Below are 24,679 nucleotides of genomic sequence, written 5' to 3'. Positions count from 1 at the left end.
TTTATCAAAGGGGGCTTTCTGTTACCATCATAGATGAGGTAGCCTGAGCAGATGCATTGAGTCTGAAATGTGTGTCCTCAATTATACCTGCATTGGTGCTCCAATGATTGATACATAGTGGAAAACCTGCTCACTCTCGCCCAAACGTTTCCTGTGTTTGAAAACTTTAGCTTTTATGTTCATAGTGTTACATGTATTTTGCTCCTGGTGTATCCGTAATGATAGTAGATGAAGGGCTCAATATGTGGTAAGCAATAGAACGTACCTTACCTCTCCAGAGTTTGGTTCCAGCGCTGCCACCACCTTCTCAACGATCTGCACATGTGCAGTAGAGATGACACGGGTGTGTCATGTTCCTGGAGACTTGTACATGTGCGGTAGATTCTGGCACGGTGCTAGAGTATCCTGTGCAAATGTGTCGGTTAGAGAGGTGGACTCCACACACAAGCCCCCACCACCACCACACTCAACCAGATCAGTGGTGGGCCGCCCTACAGCTACTGTTGAACTATAGCTGCGATGTGTAGTCCCACAGCAGCTGACGGGTTGCTTATTTGCCCACACCTGCTTTCAGGCATGGCACATGATAAACTAAGAGGCATTTCCAAATATAGCAAGGCTGCAATCCCAGGGGCATGTTACACTTCCACACCCATACTAGGCTCCAGACTGTGCACTAATGGTTAGCCACGCCTCTTAGCATGGGCTCCTACCACTGCTTTTCCCCGGTGGGCCCTTCATGCCTCAGTCCGACATTGATTACATTTATCAAGGAACTATAAAGGCTTCACAAAGGGAACATTCAGTGCATTTCATTATTGTTTGAGCATCATCTGGCACTGTAGACTGTCCATGCCACCAGCGGACACACTTGGACACTAAGGAACACAAGTAGAAGGGTGCTTTATGTGTGTGTGTGGTTTTTAAATTCTATTTTACTGTGGATTTATAACTGACATTAATGCGTCTTTATTTAAAGCTGGGTATACACTATACAATTATGCCACAAAGTGGCGCACAGAGGAGGACTAGTATCCACCGTCAAAGCTCTCTGGGTTCCTCAGGCAACACTGGTGCTTGGGTAAATAGAACCCACTACCTCCATCTTCAGTCCCCCTGCCTTTAATCAGTATGTACAATTGTTAAAGGCTACAAGATATTTCAAGCTGTAAATGTGGATTGATGATTTTGTTGGCATGCACAGAATAGCAAATCACATATTATGTATGCCCCTCAGTTTGACTAATGCCCAACTCTGCTAAAGGAAAATAGTTTCAAAAGACCTCGAGACAGAGGACTCCTAGGCAGCATCTAACTGCCCTGTGATTTCGGGTACGCCTGAGTGAGTGAGTGAGTGAATGCAATTATCCATTGACTTTGTTCTCTAGCTGCAGCTGAATAGAATAAATGAAAAACATTTCACACTTTCTGCCCCAGTTCAATTCTAAGTATTTTCTCACTGGGGTTCTTTCCACTTCAGCAATGTTGGAGTCCGGGACCAAAGATAATTAAATTCACTCAGGATCACCGAGCAGTATTGGGGGAAATTCCCCTGTCCCCTGAGCCCCTGGATTTAGAACTGTACCCAATAATTACAAGCTGTAACATTTCTGCTACATTTTTGTAGCAGATTTGTATTTTTGAGGTCAAATACAGCGGTGAATTTTACCTATGGGCTGCAGCTCCCCCCACCACCTCAGTGAGCCAGTTGCAGTCCGTGACGGCACTGGCTTCATTGTGACTGGCAGCGCTTTCCTATTGGAAGTGCTATGTGCCAATCACATACGTGACAGGCAGCCACAGGAGGAGGTGTATTCTCCCTCTGGGACTGCCAGACCTGACTGCGATTAGCAGAGAGTGTGCGTCCGGTAGGAAGCCACTCCCTGCCTTATGGCCAACCCTATCCAGCTTCTATGGGCTGAAGCCAGTGCAGTCCATAGAAGCTGTTTTTTTGCGCATGTGCGGCCCCACTGCCGCTTGTGCGCATGCTCTGGTCCCGGCGGATGACAAATCCATTGCGCAGATGCCGGGACCCTGCTGGCCAGGGCCGTGTCCTCACCTTTCCGGCACAGTTAGCAGCAGCCCTACTCCTACAAACAGGTAGGAGCCGCTGTTGATCAAATCTGAATGCTGACTTTTACAACATGTAAGTTCCTCAATCAATTTACTGCCTTATGCAGTGCTTATAAGGTCTAGATTAACACCTCTCTAACATGTGCCTATTGGGGATCCGGTCTTTAGGTCGACAGTAAGTAGGTCAACCACTATTAGTCGACAGTAAGTAAATCAACATGATTTCTAGGTCGACATGACAAAAGGCCGACATGAGGTTTTTCACTTTTTTTCTTTCTTTTCTTTTTTTACCTTTTCATACCTTACGATCCCTGTGGACTACAATTGGGAACGGTAACCTGTGCCGACCTAGTACATGTCGACCTAGAGTCCCTGTCAACCTAGAAACCATGTCGACCTACTTGCTGTCGACCTAAGTCTAATCTACCTAACATACCACACCTATTGTAAGCCAATAACATGATTAAGCAACTTGAATTATGTGTATCACTGTGTTGAGAGGACTATATGAGAGCGGGGGGGGGGGGGGGGGGGGGGGCATGCTGAGCCTTGTAGTGCCATACTAGAAGATCTTGGTGTACCTCATGATTAGAAAGCTAGACATTTTTCAACCACGAGAATGTAAGACCCGATGTAGGGGCTCATGTTAGCGTTAGGACCACCCTTAACAGAGATGCCTTGATGTGGCAGGTGTGTTATCGTGTGTATGTAAATGTGTGTAGCCGAGTCCCCTGCAGAATGCTGCAGGTGTCTTTTTTTTGTAGCGGTAAAGACTCCTTACCGCAGCCCAGGGGGATGAAGAGAATAGAGAATCAGAATCATTAACCACTTCCATGAATTAATGAAGAGGCTTCAAAATTTCCACTAAACTAGATTTACAAGGTGCGTACAATTTAATTTGCATATGATTAGTGTTGAATGACTACTTTCCAACCTAATAATGGCCATCATTATTATAGGTGATGTCCCTTTGGGATTTTCAACATTTATTAAATAATTTTTTTATGGATTTACTGACATGCATTCAGTAAGCGGTCATTCAGAATATTGACATTAGAATGTTGAATGTAATAATGTCAGCGTGGTTAAAATGACGATATCTGGAAACTGTCGATATGTCCTCCCACAATCCAAAAATACAGTGGTATGGTAATTGGTTTCCAACAAAAATTAATCCTAGGTGTGTGCACATGTGGTAGGGAATATAGATTGTAACCTCCAATGATGTGAATGGCCAAATATTCTATGTAAAGTTTCTCCATCTTGCAATACAATCCGGGAGGCATCTTATTGACTCCAAATCAGTGTTGTAAATAGAAATTTTTCGCCCCCGAGCCAAAACATTTTCTGCTCCTTACACATTATGCTACACACCGCAATGGCCCTTGAACAATGTGCCACACACCGTAATGCCTATTACACAATATGCCACACATCGTAATGCCTGTGAAATATTATGCCACACACCGGGATGCGGTCAACATCCCGCCGGACAGAATCCTGTCGGTCGAAATACCGACGCCGGAATCCCGACCGGCACAATCCCGACATATTCTCCCTCCGTGGGTGTCCATGACACCCATAGAGGGAGAATATAATAGTGTGCCCGCAGCGTGGCGAGCGAAGTGAGCCCGCAAGGGGCTGCATTCCGCTCGCCACCCCTGTCGGGATTGTGTGGTCGGGATTCCGGTGTCGGTATTTCGAGCGCCGGAATCCCGTCCAGCGGGATTACGTACTGATCCCCACACACCACAATGCCTTTAAGACATTATAATACATACCTGTGATACAGTATACCACACACCACAATGCCTGTGACACATTGTGCACCTCAATGCCTGTGATACATTATGCCACACACTGCAATGCCCATTACACATTATGCCCCACAGCAAGGCTTCTAATCACTTTTAAATTACCTGCTCGTTACCATGGGTTTCATGCTCTTGGTTCCATGCTTGTTTCCAGGGGTTTTCATGCTCTGGGTGTCATGCTTGTTGCCAGGGATTTCAACTGCTGGGTGTCATGCTCATTGCCAAGGGGTAATGCTTGTTGCAAGGGGTTTCAAGCACTGTGTGTGTAATGCTTGTTGCCAAGGAGTAATGCTTGCTGCCAGGGGTTCAATGTGCTGGGTGTGTAAAACTTGTTGCCAAGGGGTAATGCTTGTTGCCAGGGATTTTCGGACACTGGTTGTGTAATGCTTATTGCCAAGGGGTTATGCTTGTTGCTGGGGTTTCATGTGCTAGGTGTGTAATGCTCATCTCCAAGGGCTTTTCATGCTCGTTGCCACGGGTGTAAGGTGGCCACCAGGGCTACCCGGCACTATGCGCTCCTGGGACCCTGCACTTCCGTGCTCTGTCAGATGCTAGAAGTATGACCTCTAGCATCAATCTCCTCCATGGCGGCGGCAATTTTGTGAGTGACATTTAGCAGACTGACATGTGGACGGCTAGTCCGCATATCAATCTGCCTGAATGAGTGGCGGCACCCACGCATCCCTGCACTCCAAGCCTCTGCAGTGGCTGCAGGGGTGGTAGTTAAGCCACTGCTCCAAATATAATTATTTTCAGTGTACAGAAGAACAAGGAGTCCTGGAAGTGATGTCTTGGCCCCCATAAAGCCCTGATCTCAACATCATCAAGTCTGGGATTACATGAAGAGACAGAAGGCAAGCCTACATCCGCAGAAGATCTGTGGTTAGCTGTCCAAAATGTTTGGAACAACCTCCCTGCTGAGTTCCTTTAAAAACTGTGCGCAAGTGTACCTAGAGAAATTAATGCTGTTTGGAAGGCAAAGGGTGATCACACCAAATATTGATTTGATTTAGCTTTCTCTTCTCAATTCACTTTGCATTTTGTTAATTGCTACAAATAAGCTATTAACACTTCTATTTTTCTATTTTTGATTAGCATTCTTACTTTGCTAAAAAAAAAAAAATCCCCACACCTGACTAAAACGTTTGCACAGTACTATATATATATATATGTGTGTGTGTGTATATGTTATATACTGTTAAATGTTGGTATTATGTTACAATTATCTCAATGTACTGTAGGTATATAATTGAGGCTTTAGACTTGGAAGTTCACTGGAGCCTCTACTGTGGACAAAGAAACATTGTTCCCTGAGAGTTCCACTACCTACCCTAGGGCGTGGACCACAACCCAAGCATGACACCCCGCCCAGGGCCGGTGCAAGGTTTCTCAGCACCCTAGGCAAATCTTCAGTGCCCCCCCCCCCATGAGGGGGAGGCAGAGACGGGCCCCAGACATAGAGAGTCAGGGAGAGAGCGACAGTGTCAGGGAGAGAGAGAGACAGTGTCAGAGAGTGACAGTTTCAGGCAGGGAGGGAGAGACAGTGTCACAGAGTGAGAGAGATAGTGTCAGGGAGACAGTGTCAGCAAGAGGGCAAGAGAGAGAGAAAGAGAGAGACAGTGGCCCTCATTCCGAGTTGATCGCTCGCTAGCTACTTTTAACAGCCGTGCAAACGCATAGTCGCCGCCCACGGGGGAATGTATTTTTACTATTTTAGCATAGCAGGAGTGCGAACGCCTGTGCAGCATAGCGCCTGCAAACACATTTTGTGCAAAACTAGACCAGCCCTGTAGTTACTTATTCTGTGCGATGATTGCTGCGATGAGTGACGCGGTAATGACGTCGGATACCCACCCAGCAAACGCCCGCGTTTTTCCAAACACTCCCAGAAAACGGTCAGTTGCCACCAAGAAACTCCCACTTCCTGTCAATCTCCCTGCGTTCGGCACTGCGACTGAAAGCGTCGCTAGAGTCTGTGCAAAACCACATCGCTCGTTGTACCCGTATGACGCACGTGCGCATTTCAGTGCATACGCATGCGCAGATTAGCCCCGTTTTGCCATGATCGCTGTGCTGTGAAAATCCGTAGCGAGCGATCAACTCGGAATGAGGGCCCATGTTAGGGAGATAGAGAAAAAAGACAGAGAGGAGCAAGAGAGAGTGTGTCAGGGAAAGACCGAGAGAGAGGGAGAGCCAGCAGGAGATACAGTACACTACCTGAGTACAGCACAGTAGGGATGACCATCGATGATTTTGAATCATCGATGATTTAGCCTCGATGTCAAATACTTTTGCCATCGATGGCGGAGAACCAGATGGGCTTCTGCCATCGATGGTGGGCGTGGGGCTGATGGTATTGCACAGTACAGTATACACAGTATATGGCACACATATACCATATATAGTACAGTGTGTGATATGTATACACCACATAATACACATATAATACGCACAGTACATATAGTATAATGTACACTTACAGTTCGCTGGGTGGGAAAGATATAAACATATATATAAATCTTGCAATCGGATCGGCACTCTCCTCCCTTGTATGTTATTGCTCTGGTGCCCTCTGGAAAAGTTCATCCATACAGCAGCAATATACCCATCAGCGGCACTCAGAGACTGAAACAGCTTGACAAAGGGGCATCCGCGCCCCGAAACGTTGGATTACAAACTGATGTGATGGATTAAAGCACTTAGTATGTTTCACTAATTCAAAGCTGTTTCAGTCTCTGAGTGCCGCTCATGGGTATATTGCTGCTGTATATATACACACACACACCGTAATGCCTGACACATTATCACACACACCGCAATGTCCGTGATACATTATGCCACACACTGTAATGGCCCTTAGACATTATACCACATACCACAATGCCCGTGATATAGTATACCACACACCGTAATGCCTGTGACACATACCGCAATGCCCGTTATACCCTATGCCACACACCGCAATGCCCGTTATACATTATGCCACACTGGAATGCCCCTGAGACATTATACCACATACCACAATGCCCGTGATACAGTATGCCACACACCGTAATGCCTGACACATTATGACACACACCGCAATGTCCGTTATACCCTATGCCACACACCGCAATGCCCATTATACATTGTCACACACTGCAATGACCTTGAGACATTATACCACATACCACAATGCCCGTGATATAGAATACCACACACCGTAATGCCTGTGACACATACCGCAATGCCGTTATACCCTATGCCACACACCGCAATGCCCGTTATAGATTATGCCACACTGCAATGCTCCTGAGACATTATACCACATACCACAATGCCCGTGATATAGTATGCCACACACCGTAATGCCTGTGACACATTATGACACACACCGCAATGTCCGTGATACATTATGCCACACACCGCAATTCCCATTACACATTAAGTCCTACAGTAAGGCTTCTAATTACTTTGAAATTACCTGCTCATTGCCAGGGGTTTCATGCTCTTGGTTCCATGCACGTGCCAGGGGTTTTCATGCTCAGGGTGTCATGCTCGTTGCCAGGGGTTTCATGCACTGGGTGTCATGCTCGTTGCCAGGGGTTTCATGCACTGGGTGTCATGCTCAATGCTAGGGGTAATGCTTGTTGGAGGGCTGTGCTCCCAGTGCCACATATGCCCCCAGGGCCAATATTCCCCCACAGTGCCAGGTACACACATGCCCCCAGTGCCAAATATGCCCCCCACCAGTGCCAGGTACACATATACCCCCCAGTGTCAAACATGCTCCCCCAGTGCCACATATCCCCCTCAGTGCCACATATGCCCTGTTTTGTGAAGGAGGGACACGGAAGGCACAGTGCGCGCCTCTCCTGTGTCCCTCCTGCGTCTCTGGCGTGTCTGTTAAATGAAGTGCCGGTTCGTGAGCCAATCAGAGTTTACAAACGGGCACTTAATTTAATAGACACGCCGGAGATGCAGGAGGGACACAGGAGAGGCGCGCGCTGTGCCCTCCGTGTCCCTCCTTCCCAGCAGAGATCAGTGGCGGCTAGGGCGCCCCGCAGCCCTGCGCTCCCCCAAGTGAGCGCAGTGGCTGCGGACCCCTAGTTACACCACTGAACACAGCTTAGTCACACTGCTGCGTATATAATATACACAGTACAGTGTATAAGATATAATGCACACATATAGTGCACTGGGTGACACACGGTGTAATCACACTGCAGCAGTAGCACATATATAAATAGAGACTCACAGCTGTAAAGGAGGATACCGACTAGAGGTGAACAGGTCTGTGATGGGGGCGGGACTTCGTGGCATTAGGCCCCGCCTGCTAAATACCCGCGAATTGGGAGCCAGCCAGGGCAGAGCAGGCAGGGCCAGGATTTGTCCGTCCCTGCTACATCCTCCGTGGTTGCAGCTGCAGCGTTACACAGCTTGCACTGCAGCAGCTTCAGCTCCTCCACACAAAAAACACTGACACCGGGTGAGCAGGCGCCATACATCCCTCGCGGTGAGCGCAGTGCAGATCCTGTGAGTCTGTGACATCATTGATTTTGTTGCTTCACTCAGCGCCGCCCTCCAAGTGCCGGCGCCCATAGGCAGTTGCCTAAAGCTGCCTAGTGGTGGCGCCGGCCCTGACCCCGCCACCTTAGGTCTAACCATGAGGACGTTGCAACTTAGATCTCACCCAGAGGTGGAACTACCATTGGTGCAGCAGGTCCATTGCTCCGGGGCCACTGAGAACTAAGGAGCCCACTGCTGCCCAGACCAGCAATGAGTTATCTCCTGGACCCCCCATGACTATTTTGAGCAATGTCCGATAAATGGCTCATTGCACAGAGCAGAGTGGGCCTCACTGCCTGAGGGACCTGCCCTTTACCTTAAAGAGGCAGGGCTGACCTTATATGTGCCAAAGTGATAGGAGTCCTGCCACCTATCAGTCCTGATGATCACAGCCACATACTGCTTCAAATTACAACACAGCTGTACATTTTTTGCTGATTCACTGCTGTCTGTGAATTAAAGGCAGCTCAGATCCGATGTAACTGGCACGGTCAGAGTGTGCCTGACCAAGGGCAAAACTGAGGAAAGCACAAGGGTCGGCGGTCCCTGTCAGTCAGGGCAGAGGCCAACGTGTTACTGCTTCCATCAAGGTACATGTCCCCTGTTCTCCACACCACACAGGACATTGTGCTTGTACCCCTGTCACCCACCGTCTCTCTCCCTGTCCCTAACTTCCTCCCCCTGTCACCCTCCACCTCCACTTGCCTTCCGTTGTCACCCTCTGCCTCTCTCTGCCACCACTGCCATGTAGCATATTGTGAGCTTGGGTTGGAGTGGGGGAGGGGGGACCCAAATTATATTTTTGCACCTGGACCCACCAATCACAAGTTCTGCCACTGATCACACCTACAATGTCACTGGAGAGGAACCAGAAGGCTCCAGATGAAAAAGAAGCTGAGATGAGTCCTGCAATTGGTAAACTATTGCACGGGTTTTAGAGATCCTCTGAGGTGTAGAAAACTCTAGCGGGTGAAAGGCCGTGGATTGTTCCTGGGTGGGGAAGAGAAGGTAGTGTAAGGGGAACATGGTACTGGTAATGTGGGCAACCCTCCGAAAACTGCATTTTTTGGTGGCTGGACCACATTATTGCTGGTGATGCCTCCTGCCCACTATTCTAAATCATTTCACATTTATAGTCTGTAGTTCTTTTTTATCTATGAAAAAAGGTCCTCATTCACATCTAACGTTACAAGTTGATACCAAATTTATATTAGCCTCCGTATTCTGCACAAGTGTTCAGATGCTTATTTTATTCAATTCTGGAATGATTTCACTGATTTCATCTTGTTTCCGAAACTAGTAATAAGAATTCTGACAAAAGCAGTGCTACCTTTCTATGGCTTATAGCCCTCCTGTCTGAAGGGGAGACATGCAGTACAATAGGTAAGGAAACTGTGCCATAAAGCTTACATTCTAATCGGGTAACTGGAAATAGATTGAGGAGGTGCATCAAACCTTTCAGAGAGCTAAAATGAACCAGTAAGCCACTAACTGGCATTTTATTGACTGTCAACAGACAGAGAGGGGGGTGCAAATCCCCACCCCTAAATTTCCCTTCAGCACACTAAAAATTACCTGTAACCATACCTTAACCTATCTGATAATAGAAATTCAGAGAATTAGTCACACATGTTTGCAAACACATGTTTAGCTGCTGAGCCACGTCACAGCTTCTCCGATATCAGCAGTCCTAACACTACATAATAGCAGTGCCCACATAGGGCCATGTAATTTGTCACAGTAGGCCTCATGATAAAGGCTATTACTAAAACACATCCAGACAGAGAGCTTACCCGGGAGCCACCCCCAGGATCTCCCATTGGCACTACAAGGAACAGCATGCCTTTCAAATACTGCTCCCATTCAATGCCTCTCGCACACAAGCAGACAAACAATGGTAGTTGCTCGGTCATTCCTGGAGATAATTATGTATCAGGTGCTGGAAAGGGGGAGGGGGTCACAGACAAACAACAGACAGAGAGTGGGAAGGGGGGGGTGTGCAAATCCCCAACCCCTAAATTTCCCTTCAGCACACTAAAAATTACCTGAAACCATACCTGAACCTATCTGATAATAGAATTTCAGAGAATTAGTCACAAATGTTTGTAAACACATGACTGTGTTAAATAAATGATAGCTACAAGCTGATTGGTTGTTATGAGCAACTTCTACACTTTACCTCTCTGGAAGGTTTGATACACCTCACTGATAGACGGAAGAATAGGTAAAATGGACAAGTATTTAAAAAGTGCTTGGCTTTATGTAATGGTCAGTTTGTCATATTAACTTAGAACAATCAATGTAGATGAGATGGTATACGCAAGCAGCCCATACAACACATACAGAATGAAAGCGACGCCCTTGCTTCCAAAACAAAAAACACAATCAAACACTGAATGGTGCAAAGGCACTAAATGAAATGATGCTACGTTCCTTAGAGAGGTCAGGTAAAATGCCTTTCTAGGAAACACCAGTATTTCCACTGGGTAGAATCTTCCTCCATCTTCATAATACCCCGTTTCATCACCACTTCCCCTGCAGTATCTCAAATCAAAATGCAGCAAGAGAACATTGTGTAATCCTGATAGCAGTTTGTACAAGCAAATAATGGTAACTCCTACCCAAAATTGAGTCTACACACACTGGTAGACATGTGCATGAGAACACTGGATGTTGGAAATCCCAGCGTCGGAGTCCCCAATCACTTGGACTCCTACCAGATGTTATGTCTACTCAAACAGGTACTGTATACCTTGAAAAAGAGATCATTTGGTATTGAAACGCGTTGGTGAGGAGGAAGACCTTTGGATCCTCCCTGGCATCTGCTTTTCTGTATCCAGGGACGCCTGAGTTTGATTTACTGCAGTGTGCCTTTATGTCTATCTGTTTGAGTAGACTTAACATCTGGGGGTTTATTTACTAAAAGTCGATTTTGCCCGATTTTTGATCCATTTAGTGTTTAAGGGTCTAAATCATACATGTACCAACAGATGACTTTTGACATCATTTAAAAAAAAAAGTCAAAAATCATCTTTTAGTAAATGTGGAATATAGACCCTGAAATACAAAATCGACCAATCATCAATCAAACATTAATCAAACATCGACCAAAAATCGACCCAGATCAATTTTTAGTAAATATACCCATACATTCTGCATTTACTAACAGGATTTTTGACATATATTTTTTAAAAGGATGTAAAAAATCATCTGTTAGTAAATGTGTGATTTAGACCCTGAAACACAAAATCGACCCAAAATCGACAAAAAATAGTCATCGACCACAATCGACTGCTAGTAAATATACCCCATGGTAGGAGTCCATGTTTTTAGCCTGTGTTGTTTTACTTGTTACTTGTTATATTTGTAATAAAAAATAGTGTTACATTATTGGAAGTTTTCCCTTTTTTCCTGAGGGTCACGTTTTTCCAATGGCCAGTGTTCTCATGTACATATGTCTACCAGTGCGGGTAGGAATCTGATATCACCATTATTTGATTGCACAAACTGCTATCAGGAGTACACAATATAGGCCTAACTCAAGGTTGATTGCAAAACAACAGTTTCCTCTAATGGGCAAAACCATGTGCAGTGCAGGGGAGGCAGATATAACATGTGCAGAGAGAGTTAGATTTGGGTGGATTGTGTTCAAACTGAAATCTAAATTGCAGTGTAAAAATAAAGCAGCCAGTACTTACCCTGCACAGCAATAATATAACCCACCCAAATCTACAGGTGTGTACACACGGTGAGATAAATCTGTAAGATATTAACTATATAGTCAAAATGTTATGAAAAGTTAGTGCATATCTCAAGGTGTTAGGCAGCTTGCAATACAGATTCGATCCCGATGCGCGCTCCCGTGGGGTCGGTATCGTAAGGCTACATAGACTGTGCAGGCAAGTCAATATTGACTATCTTGTGTACTATCTAGTACAAAGTATAGTCAAAATTGGCACTTAGGGAGACATTTACTAAGCAGTGATAAGAGTGGAGAAGTGAGCCAGTGGAGAAGTGCCCATGGCAACCAATCAGCACTGAAGTAATATCTATAATTTGCATACTATAAAATTATACAGAGCTGCTGATTGGTTGATGGGGCAACTTCTCCACTGGCTCACTACTCCACTCTTATCACTGCTTAGTAAATGTCCCCCAGTGTCAAAATCGTTCATAGACAAAATCTCAAGCACAGAAAGTCAAAATCTGTGCTATCTGAGCTCTGGGGGTGTTCAAGGGAAATCGTATAGTCAAAATCGGACATAGTAAGGATCTCACTGTGTGTACACACCTTAACTCTCTTTGCACATGTTATATCTGACCCACCTGCAGTGCACATAGTTTTGCCCATTAGAGGAAAATGTTGTTTTGGAATCAACCTTGAATTAGGCCCTATGTTCTCTTCCTCTGCTTTGATTTGAGATACTGCGGGAGACCGGGGCGGATCCAGAAGAAAATGAAAGGGGGGGGCACCTTGATAGGGGAACGGTAATAGTTATATTTACATGCACCTAATACACGCCTGCTCCCAGATTAGGGGTGTGGTATCACAGGGGGCGTGGCCTCACAGAATACGCCATCAGGTAATGAATGGCTGTAGGAGCGCATCCCTGCTGGTTTAATGACAATGTTTCACCCTGATGAAAAGGCTGATTGGGCCTTGAAATGTTGGTCACCTGTTTCATTAGGTATGGGAGCCTGGAATGCACCCCAGCACAATATAATTATAATAGTTTTTAGTTGGTGGTGGCAGGTGCAGCATACCTTGTTTTTGGCACTGCAGTGAGACTCAGACTGCAGGACACGAACTGTCCATCTTTAATTAGCAGAAGCAGCTGGATCTCCAACAAGCAGCATAAGACATCTGCAGGACAGCCCTGTCACAATCACACGGGCCGTGTGACTGCACCTAGCATGGTGGTAAAGGAAGTGGAGGAGGAAGTGCTGGGAAACTGTGCGGTGCAGTGAGGGCTAATGAAGCCTTCTGCGCCGTCATAAGTAACAGTCTTAAGGTGGGTACACACTGGAAAGATATATCAGATATATCTATGGACGGATTGAGCAGTGTGTTGAGCATACACACTGCCCGATCCGTCGGGGACTGACGTCATGAACTGGGCGAGCGTGTACACACGCCCGCCCAGTTCAGCTGTCATTCACCACCGGCCGCCGCAGCATGTGTACGGGCGGTCGGATGACCGCCGTACACACACAGCGATGCGCAAATATATCAGTAGATATATTGCCCGTCGGCTGTGCTGCGGGGCCGACGCAATACGTCTGTGAACGACGGAGTTCAAAGACGTACCGGCCGTACACACTGGCTGACGGACCCGCGATATATCGGCTGTTCAAGAGAACGGCCGATATATCGGCCAGTGTGTACGGGCCTTTACTCGATGCTGGCATTTGAACCCCCGCGCCTGGGCTGGACTCTGGCCGGCTGGCAGTGGGGGAGGTAGGTTGCGGTGTGAGCAGGGGGCCTCCCCATTGGTTACCACACGGACTTGCTGTTAGAGCCGCGGCGGGTCCTAGTGCCTGCCGGCTCTTTTATCAAATCTGATTGACGGAAATAGCAGTAATGCTGCTGCTGTTCTTCTTTTGAAACAAAAAAGAAGTCAGATCCGCTTATGGCAGGAGAAGTGGTGGGGAAACGTAATATTTTAAAAGGCGGATGAAGATTATACCCGGTGGTAATACTGGTAGTTCATCATAGAAAGGAGTCTTACTAGACCCCTCTAAAGGGGGGTACACACGGAGAGATCAGTTCTTAAAATCTAAGAAATCTGACTAGATTGCTGCCTTAGATCTTAAGCACGGATCTCTCTGTGTGTATGCCGCACAGCGATAGCACACATCGCTCTGTGCTGAGCGGTCTGTGATAGATCGCTCAGCACACATCTCTCCCCGTGTGTACTGCCCTTAAGGAACGTTACATCATTTTATTTAGCACCTTTGCAACTTTCAGTGTTTATCTGTGTTAATTGTCAGATTAACCCGACTGGTCAATCATTTCTATCTTTTTCTAGCAAACAACTCAAGGTCCACCACTAAGCTGTATTTTTGCCTTGACCTTTAACCATTACAACAAACCTAAAATGAGCTACACTTACGTATAGTTATTTTTTGTTACATATAGTTATTGTTTGTTTTTCTCATTACATGCCACTGTGATTTGAGAAGGTAAATAATGTAAACTTTACAGTAATGTGTGTAAAGGTTGTAAGCTCCAAAGAGAACTTCCCTCTCGCATTCTGTGTGATTAAATGCTCCCATTTCATCACTGTACGTCCAATCGTATCTCTGATTGTTCAGCACTGTAGAATTTGGTGTCAGCATAAATGGAAATGCCAGTAAGATTAACTATTGACACCCTTCTGCCATAAAGCTGTTCTTCTTAGTATTGTCATAACAAACATGTGATATTATTTGTATTAACAGTTGGATAAATATCACATTACAAACAGATAAGTGTAATATGTAATACCAGATTTCGTTGCCATTTATAAAATGTGACAGATATTAGAGATCACCTTGGATTCTCATTACGTATAAAATTGTGAGGATGATATTCAACTCTTTGGAGCCTATTCTCATTCTTATCATTCATAGTTCTCCTGGTCCCATTATTTCATGGATTGTGCTTTTATTTAATTAGTGCCAACATATTCTGCATAGTAAACAGTGACACCTTATTTTAGTGTAATAAATTAGTTATGGATCTACCTTCCACCTAATCTGGTTACATTTTAACACCCTACCAATACAGCAACCTACCACAATACCCTACTACTACAGCAACCTACCACAACTCACCCTACCACTACCGCAACCTACCATTACTCATCCTACCACTACAGCACCCTACCACAACACCCTACTACTACAGCACCCTACTACTCACCCTACCACTACACCCTACTATTACAGCACCCTACCACTACTCACCCTACCACTACAGCACCCTACCACTACAACACCCTACCACTACTCACCCTACCACTATAGCACCCTACCACTACTCACCCTACCACTACCGCAACCTACCACTACTCATCCTACCACTACAGCAACCTTCCACAACACCCTACTACTGCTACTACTACAGCATCTTACCACTACACCCTACTATTACAGCACCCTACCCTTATAGCACCCTACCACTCCAACACCCTACCACTATAGCACCCTACCACTACAGCAACCTACCACTACAGCAACCTACCACTACTCACCGTACCACTATAGCACCTTACCACTAAAACACCCTACCACAGCAGCAACCTAGCACAACACCCTACTACTACAACACCCTACCACTACAGACCCCTACCACTACAGCCTACTAGTACAGCACCTTACCACTATAGTACCCTACCACTACAGCCTACTACAACAACACCCTACTACTACAGCACCCTACCACTATAACCTACCACTTCAACACCTTATTACAACACCCTACCACTAAAACACCCAACCACTACAACCTACCACTACAACCTACTACCACTACACCCTAACACTACAACACCCTTCCACAACTCACTGCATCTACAGCACCCTACCACACCACACTGCCACTAAAACATTATCTCTTTATTAAATTTTAAATTATATTTTAATTCTGTTTCTACGTGAAATTAAATTTTATGCCTAATTTCTGTCTCAAATTAATAATTGAGACATCATTGGACTGCCCCTGGTACAAGTAATGCTGCAGTATATTGTATTTTTATTTTTTCTTTATTTTTATTATACAGTACTTGATTCAGATTATTGCGGGAAGCCTCTCTGCCAACTGGTTTCCTGTCCCAAACCACCATCGTTAACCGGCACCTGCACAAGCCCCATGCTAGCTGAAAGAGATCTGTCTGCTACAGGCTTCCCTTCTCCATACGCACGACTCAGAATAGCCACGACACTCCCACAACATAGAACCGATCCGTGCACTCACATTGTTGCCACCCAGCTCCCACCCGGAATGCCATTTCATGCAAAGAAAAGTGCACCTTAGAATCAGCCCCCTGATCTCTGCCAGCTTATGATGGGACGACATTCCGGTATTGTTGAGGACATGGCTGTGCACCCTGACAAAACAAAGGTCAACCCCAAAATGCATTGTATGCAGCAACTTTTTCTCAATGCAATAATTCCACAAATTGAAAACTCTGATTGTTTGTCTTCATATAACTAGGCAGACCCATTGCATCTACTACAAGGCAAGGAAATGCCCTCGCTCTGACCAAATCAGCCCACTGGCCAGTACACACTTTTGCCCTACTATAATCAGAGTAAACCCTCCTCTTTTGGAAGTGGCTCTACCTGTAGAGCGCACCCAGTCTTCGCCTACTGCCGGCACTTGCAACTCCACCTCTCCCAGGCGCTCTGCCTTCTGTCAACACTTGGAACTCCAGCCCAGCTCCACAGCATCAGACTCTCTCCTCCTCCAATGTTGTTGTAACTGCCAACTGTACCTGGGGACTCTTCTTTCAACCCATCAGTCCAACTAACAACTACCATTGCCAGTGTGCCAGTCTACCCACATGAGATTCTCCCTGTTGGGCAATGCCTTCTAATGCTCCCAAACTCTCCTGTCCAGCAACAAGCCAAGTGCTTCCCTTACTGGATCTGGCAACGTATCTAACCCTATGATAGGGTTATGGGGTGTCACAGTTATGGGGTATCACAGATGGAAATAAAACTCCTACAGATACCTTCTCCTCACTATAGGAAGGTCTTCCAGGAGCGCAGCTGTAGTGACCATGGGGGAAATGTATCAAATCTTATAAAGAGCAGAGAAGTGGAGAGTTGCCCACAGCAACACATAAGTTTCTAGCCAGCATTTTATAGACTGTACATCTCCCCCCAAGTTGAAACCTTCTAAAAAGTGGAAAATTTACCTATAGCAACCAATCATATTCTACCTATCATTTTACAGTATGTACTTCATAAATGATAGTTAGAACGTGGTTGCCAAGGGAAACTTCACTTGTGCACTTCTACACTCTTTAGATGGTTTTATACATTTCCCTTAGATTGCAGATGTAAGTGCAGCTACAATGGGATATGACTTTCTAATTGGCTGCAAAGTCCAGCAGGATGTTGTGTGTCCCTCCGTGTAAACCCCCCTCTTCCCCTCTGTGGTATGTAGTTTGTCATGGGCAGTGTAGCTAGAGAATTAGGGTCTGCGACACACTGATCATTGCAGACTGTCGTCAGGGCTGTAGCTAAGGGTGTGCAAGCAGTGACATCGCACAGAGTGGCGTACAGAGTGGCGTACAGCCTCCCATAGGGTCCAGGGCAGTGCTTGTAGTCATGCCCCCCTTCCCCCCCATCTGCAAGATGTCATCAATGACACCGTGCGCTCAGGGAGCAGGGCCGGCACAGGGCACACTGCCGCCCAGTTACACTGCTGGCTGTGCCCAGTGGCTATCAATGTCCCTCCCAGGGATTAACTAATCACATCATCTGAAGCAACCTCCAGGGAAGCCCATCTGTCCGTGTCAGCTTCTAAGCTCTTTGGTACAGCACTCAACTCATCTGTCTGCGATTACAGGTGATTCCCATATCGTCTATGCAGTCTGTCTTCTGTATTTATCTCTTGTGACAAGAAGGACATCATTTCTATAGTCGTTAAACAAATATACTCTATAAAACAAACACATGTAAAACATACAGAACTCTGTATCTGTGACATTGGGGGTAATTCCAAGTTGATCGCAGCAGGATTTTTGTTAGAAGTTGGGCAAAACCATGTGCACTGCAGGGGGGGCAGATATAACATGTGCAGAAAGAGTTAGATTTGGGTGGGTTATTTTGTTTCTGTGCAGGGTAAATACTGGCTGCTTTATTTTTTTTACACTGCAATTTATATTTCAGTTTGAACACACCCCACCCAAATCTAACTCTCTTTGCACACGTTGCATCTGCCCTACCTGTAGTGCACATTGGGGGTCATTCCGAGATGATCATAGCTGTGCTAAATTTAGCACAGCTACGATAATTCACACTGACATGCGGGGGGACGCCCAGCACAGGGCTATCCCGCCCCGCATGTCAGTGCCGGGGGAGCAGATATAACATGTGCAGAAAGAGTTAGATTTGGGTGGGTTATTTTGTTTCTGTGCATGGTAAATACTGGCTGCTTTATTTTTACACTGCACATTAGATTGCAGATTGAACACACCACACCCAAATCTAACTCTCTCTGCACATGTTATATCTGCCCCCCCCCCCCCCCGCACTGCACATGGTTTTGCCCAACTTCTAACAAAAATCCTGCTGCGATCAACTTGAAATAAATTCAGCAAGTTACATCAGCGCTGCCGGCAGTGAGGTGCCGATTGCCGAATGCAGTTTCTGGATAGAGTGGGTGCAGATGGTTGTTTGCGGTACTCAGATATTGTTCAATGTTTGCTCAACTGTCTTGTATAACTGTGAACTACAGTACAGTCACCTTGTAAGTGAATCATTAAATATGGCATGAATTTTATAGGGCAAGCCTTGGAGAGAGATAAAGTACAAATCAGCTCCTAACTGTCATTTTCAAACACAGCCTGTGACATGGCAGTTAGGGACTGATTGGCTGGTACTATGTCTACTTTATCTCTCTCCACTTTATCTTTCTCCAAGGTTTGATATATTTCCCCCTATTTATGAAGCAGTTTTTTTAGAGTATGGGGTTATCACTACTTCCTCCTATTTATCAACTGGAATACCCCAGAGATATCATTGATTTATTGCTCCAATACATTTCTAATTTGCAACATATTTTAAACCAGAAAAGAGTACAATGTTAATACAATAGTCAAGGATTCCTGACAAGGGTAAAAAAATCAAGGTTAATAGTCCACTATTTCCGACAAGGGAAAAAGAGCTATGTTAATAGTCAAGGATTCCTGACAAGGGTTGAAGAGCAAAGTTAATAGTCCACTATTCCCGACAAGGAAAAAAGAGGAATGTTAATAGTCAAGGATTCCTGACAAGGGTTAAAGAACATAGGCGGCTGACCTGCTGGTCATATCCCCCCCCCCCCCCTCCCTCATAAATTTTCTTAGTCAATCAAACAAATTAAATTAACAAACTTCTTTATCCTTTCTTCCTTTACTTGCCTTCCACTACATACATACCCCACCTCCATTTCCCTGTACTGTCATGTGTCTTCTATAGTTTATTAAACTGCCATCCTGTCTGCCACTGCTGTGCCGCAATGTTTCATACAGTAGATGTGCTATATACCTAAAGTAACTGCCGTGTGTTTGTGCCACTACTCTGTTGCTGTGTTTATCCACCCAGTCTTTGGTCTATGTTGATGAACAACATTGTGAGCTGAGAATGGTATTGAGGTTAACTATACCGTAGGAACAAAAACAGACCCAAATTGCATGATTTATCAAGACCAAAATGAGTGAAGGTGGTTTTGTAAAACCAAAATCCAAAGATGAATACAGATCCAAAACCAAAACACAATGGTCAGTGCTAGAGATGAGCGGGTTCGGTTGACTCAGAAACCAGAACGAGGCAAAAGTCATGATACCGCTGTCGGATTCTCACGGGGTTTGGATTCCATATAAGGAGCCGCGCGTCTCCCTATTTTCACTCCTGTCCTGGAGAGTGTAATGAGAAGACGTGTCTCCGTCCTCAGTGTCTGTGCGGGAGGGAAAGTGGGGTGGCGATTCCAGTGCTGTCTTGTGCTGCTCAGTCCAGTCACAGTGGTGGTGTCCTCTGCTGCCATATGTCCAGTGCTGCTGTATAAGTCCAGTCCAGTGCACATCACTAAGTGCCTCCCCAGTCACTGCCCTCACCGTACGTCACTGAAGTTCAGTGGTGCTGTCCTGTGCTCTATATTATTTACTCCAAATAAAGGGGTTGTTAATATTTAATCAAAATTATTTTTACAGGGTTTGCCCTGTGTGGTGTGTGAGGTACACTCTCCTTTGCTGCATTTTGTTATATAACTGCAGAAAAATAATGCAGAACAAAAATTTGGAGGATAAAATAGGGAAAGATCAAGAATCACTTCCTCCTAGTGCTGCTGCCGCTGTTGTTGCTGCTGGAAGTTGATCGTCATCCCAGAGGGGAAGTCGGAAGACCACTTGTATTACTTCAACTAAGAAAATGACTGTCCAACAGTCCTTTGCGAGGAAGATTAAATATGACAGCAGTCATCCTGTTGCAAAGCGGATAACTGAGGCCTTGATAACTTTGTTGGTGTTAGACGTGTGTCCGGTATCCGCCATTAGTGCAGTGGGATTGCAGTGCCAACCTTAGATGGGCTAGGTGTTTGTGCCGCACACTTCTGTCGCTTAGCTTAGTCATACAGCTACCTCATTGCACCTTTTTTACTTCTTTGCATGATTTGCTGTTTGGGGCCTAGTTTTTTTTAAGTGCCATCCTGTCTGCCACTGCAGTGCCACTCCTAGATGGGCCAGGTGTTTGTGCCGCACACTTGTGTCGCTTAGCTTAGTCATACAGCCACCTCGGTGCAATATTTAGGCCTAAAAACAATATTGTGAGGTGTGAGGTGTTCAGAATAGACCGGAAATGAGTGGAAATTATTGTTATTGAGGTTAATAATACCGTAGGATCAAAATTACCCCCAAATTCTGTGATTTTAACAGTTTTTTTTTTTTTTTTAAATCATCCAGATCCAAAACCAAAACATGAAAGGGTGGTTTTGGCAAAACCAATCCAGATCCAAAACACGAACATGGAACCGGAACCAGAACCAAAACACGAAAAGTGCCTAGTCAGTGCACATCTCTAATTCCAGTATGATTATGGCCAGTGATAAGCAGGACTGTAACGATTTGTGCGGGGAGTGAGCACTGCAGAGTAGGTAGGTTTGTTGTTCAGTCGCACTATCCTTTATTGCATTTCGGTATTCTGATGTGCTCAGAATTCTAACCCATTACCTATCGCACTGAAGTTAGACACTCTATTCATTAATCTATCTGCCCTTGCATAGAAAGCTAGAGAATTCCAAGCTGGAGAAGTCTAAAGGGGCCTACATACTGGCCGAGGTGAGGTACCTGATGGCCGATACGGCCGACGGCAGACCCGGCGGCTGGGAGGGGGGGGGGAGCTGACGGGGGGAGTGAAGTTTCTTCACTCCTTGACATCGACCGGCCTTCTCTGGCAAAGAATTCCAAATCTTTACTGTTCTTACTGTGAAGAACCCTTTCTCCATTGTGTATGGAATTTTTTTTCTTCTAACCTCAAGGGGTGTCCTCGTGTCCTATGTAGTGTTTTTTTTTTATGAACAAATCGTTTGATAAATCCTTGTGTTGTCCCTTTATGTATTTAAAAATATTAATAATGTCTCCTCTCAGTCTCCACTTTTCCAGTGTAAAAAAAAACCTTTTAAGTCTCATAATCCAGTGCCTCTAAACCCTTGACCAGTTTGGTGGCTCGCCTCTGAACCTTTTCGAGTCTCAGGTTATCTTTTTTATAGTGAGGTGCCAGAACTGTACACAATATTCCAGGTGTGGCCGCACCAATGATTTATACAGTGGCAGGATTACACTCTCATCCCTTGTCTCCATTCCCCATTTAATGCATGCTAACACCTTATTTGCTTTTGTTGCTGCATTTTGACATTGCGTACTGCTACCAAGTTTATTGTCGATGAGCACTCCCAAATCTTTTTCAACTACTGTAATCCCTACATTTTCCCCATTTAGTTTATAGGCTGCCTGGTTGTTCTTAGTCCCAAAGTGCATAACTTTACATTTGTCTGTATTGAATCTTATCTCCATCTATCCGCACAGACCTCAAGTCTAGATAAGTCATTCTGCAGAGACTCAACATCCTTGTCTGAATTAATTACTCTACATAGCTTAGCATCATCTGCGAAAATTGACACTGTGCTTTCCAGTCCCTCTCCTAGGTCATTAATGAATATGTTAAGCAGCAATGGTCCAAGTACTGAATCCTGTGGAATTCCACTGAGCACAGAAGCCCATTCAGAGTACATCCCATTAATCCCCAATCACTGTTCCCTATTGAACAGCCAATTATTCACCCAAGTACAAATAGTGTCCCCTACCCCAACTCCCTTAATTTGAGAATTAGGGGTACATTTTCTAAGCAGTGATAAGAGCGGAGTAGTGAGCCAGTGGAGAAGTTGCCCATGGCAACCAATCAGCACTGAAGTAACATCTATAATTTGCATACTATAAAATGATACAGAGCTGCTGATTGGTTGATGGGGAAATTTCTCCACTGGCTCACTTCTCCACTCTTATCACTGCTTAGTAAATGTACCCCTTAGTCTCTTATGTAGAACTTTGAAAAAGGCCTTAGCGAAGTCCAAAAAGATCACATCCACTGCATGAACCTGATCAATATTATCGCTCACTTTCTCGTAGAAGCTTATTAAGTTAGTTTGACAGGATCTGTCCTTCACAAAACCATGCTGATTCCTAGTAATAACCTTGGCGGTATCCAAGTACTCAAGTATGCTGTCCCTTAATATACCTTCTAGTAATTTCCCCACTATAGATGTCAAACTTACCGGTCTATAGTTATGGGGGTGAGTCCCTTTTTAAATATTGGGACAACCTCTGCTATACGCCAGTCCTTTGGTATCGTTCCTGATCCAACTGACTCTCTGAAAATCAAATATAGGGGTCTCGCTATCTCTACATTAAGTTCCATAAGAACCCTGGGGTGGAGTCCATTCGGCCCAGGAGATTTATTTATCTTAATTGTACTTACTCTCTCCTGGACTACTTCCTCTTTTAACCAAGTACCTATCATCGGGTCGTTTTCATCGCTAATTTTATGCTCTACTCTCGTCAACCTGTCCTCATTCGTGAATACTGATGAAAAAATGTATTAAATAAATCCGCTTTATCCCTATCATTAATCAAGACATCCAACTCGCCCTTTAAAAGCCCAATATTCTCCCTTTTTAACCTTTTTCCATTTATGTACTTAAAGAACTTTTTGGGGTTTGTTATACTCTCCTTTGCGATTTGTTTTTCGTTTTCTATTTCTGCTGCTCTGATTTCTTTTTTTGCATTTTTTGTTACATTCCTTGTAAAACTGGAATGATCCCACCGTTCCGTCAGACTTAAATGCTTTGAAAGCACGCCTTTTTTTATCCATTCGTTCCTTGACCCTCTTATTAAGCCACAACGGTTTTAATATCCTACTCCTGTTTTATATATATATATATATATATATACACACACACACATACATACTGTGTGTGTGTGTGTGTGTGTATATATATATATATATATATATGTGTGTGTGTGTGTATGTGTGTGTGTAATTGTATATAAAGAGAGAGAGAGAGGGAGAATGTGGGAAGACTTTCTCCCTGATTAATTTTGTCATGCCCCTTCCCAGCGAGGTATGCACCTTAGGAAAAATAGGGAGGTGGGTGCCATTCTCTGGCACAGGACACAAAAAATTCTACTTACAGCTCTGGTGAGATGCAGTTGTCTTATATTACTAGTTATTAATTGTTATGATACTTTAATCTGCCTTCTTTCCTAGATACTTCCAGAATTCCAGCCTGATATTTGGGTCTCCCAAAATAGATGGTCCATGTTTCCCTGTTGCAGAGAGAATGTAGTGTACTGTATGGTCCGCCCCCCCCCCCCCCCCTCCTCTCTCCTCCTCTCTTCTGTCCTTACATATTCTGCGTGTGTAAACAGGAGGAATCTTTCTGCAAGTCCCTTTCTGCTTCCTGAGATAAGAATCACAGCAACCATGAGAAGCTCTCTCACTAAAGGGTGGCCTAACCTTTTTAAACAACAGCACCCAAGTGCAGGTAAGTGGGAGTCTTTGCAACGAAATAAAAAAACAAGCTCTGACTTCACTCAATGAGTGTCTACTATCTGTCAGCACAGTAGTTTCTCTTTATGACGCATCTGGATCCAAATCAGTTCCTCAACTGCAGTAGTGCTCATTATGCTATTCATTTGTACTTCCTAATCTGTTGTAACAGAGCATGGCTTATAGGTAAATCATTATATGTCCAATAGTATAGTACAGTAGTCAAAAAACTATCAATGATCTAAATGAAATATAAGTAACAGGCTTGGGAAACATAGTGTGTTGTAAATGTATACATTTGATCCTCAGAATGTTCCATGACACAAACTTTATACAATGATAATTGGCTACAAGCAAAACTGTATAGTGACTGATTTTGTAACATAGGTGGTCATTCCGAGTTGATCGCTCGCTAGCTGTTTTTAGCAGCCGTGCAAACGCTATGCCGCCTG

At 44.9% G+C, this 24,679-nt stretch overlaps 1 protein-coding gene and 1 long non-coding RNA gene across 2 annotated transcripts in view; one reads left to right on the top strand and one right to left on the bottom strand.

Annotated features, from left to right (window-relative positions):
* Positions 1–24,679, bottom strand: part of LOC135056052 (uncharacterized) — a 192,885-nt gene that overhangs the window by 73,956 nt on the left and 94,250 nt on the right. The window lies entirely within an intron of this gene.
* Positions 24,122–24,679, top strand: part of AGXT2 (alanine--glyoxylate aminotransferase 2) — a 131,815-nt gene continuing 131,257 nt past the window's right edge. Inside the window, exon 1 of the mRNA XM_063960767.1 lies at positions 24,122–24,222. Coding sequence (XP_063816837.1) covers positions 24,162–24,222 — 61 coding nt within the window. The 5' untranslated portion in view covers positions 24,122–24,161. The remainder of the gene's footprint in view (positions 24,223–24,679) is intronic.

This window comes from Pseudophryne corroboree, chromosome 1 (genome assembly GCF_028390025.1).
Source record: "Pseudophryne corroboree isolate aPseCor3 chromosome 1, aPseCor3.hap2, whole genome shotgun sequence".
Taxonomy (NCBI): Eukaryota; Metazoa; Chordata; class Amphibia; order Anura; family Myobatrachidae; genus Pseudophryne; species Pseudophryne corroboree.
Note: the sequence above shows the minus strand (reverse complement) of the source record. Positions and strands in the feature narration are given on the sequence as shown.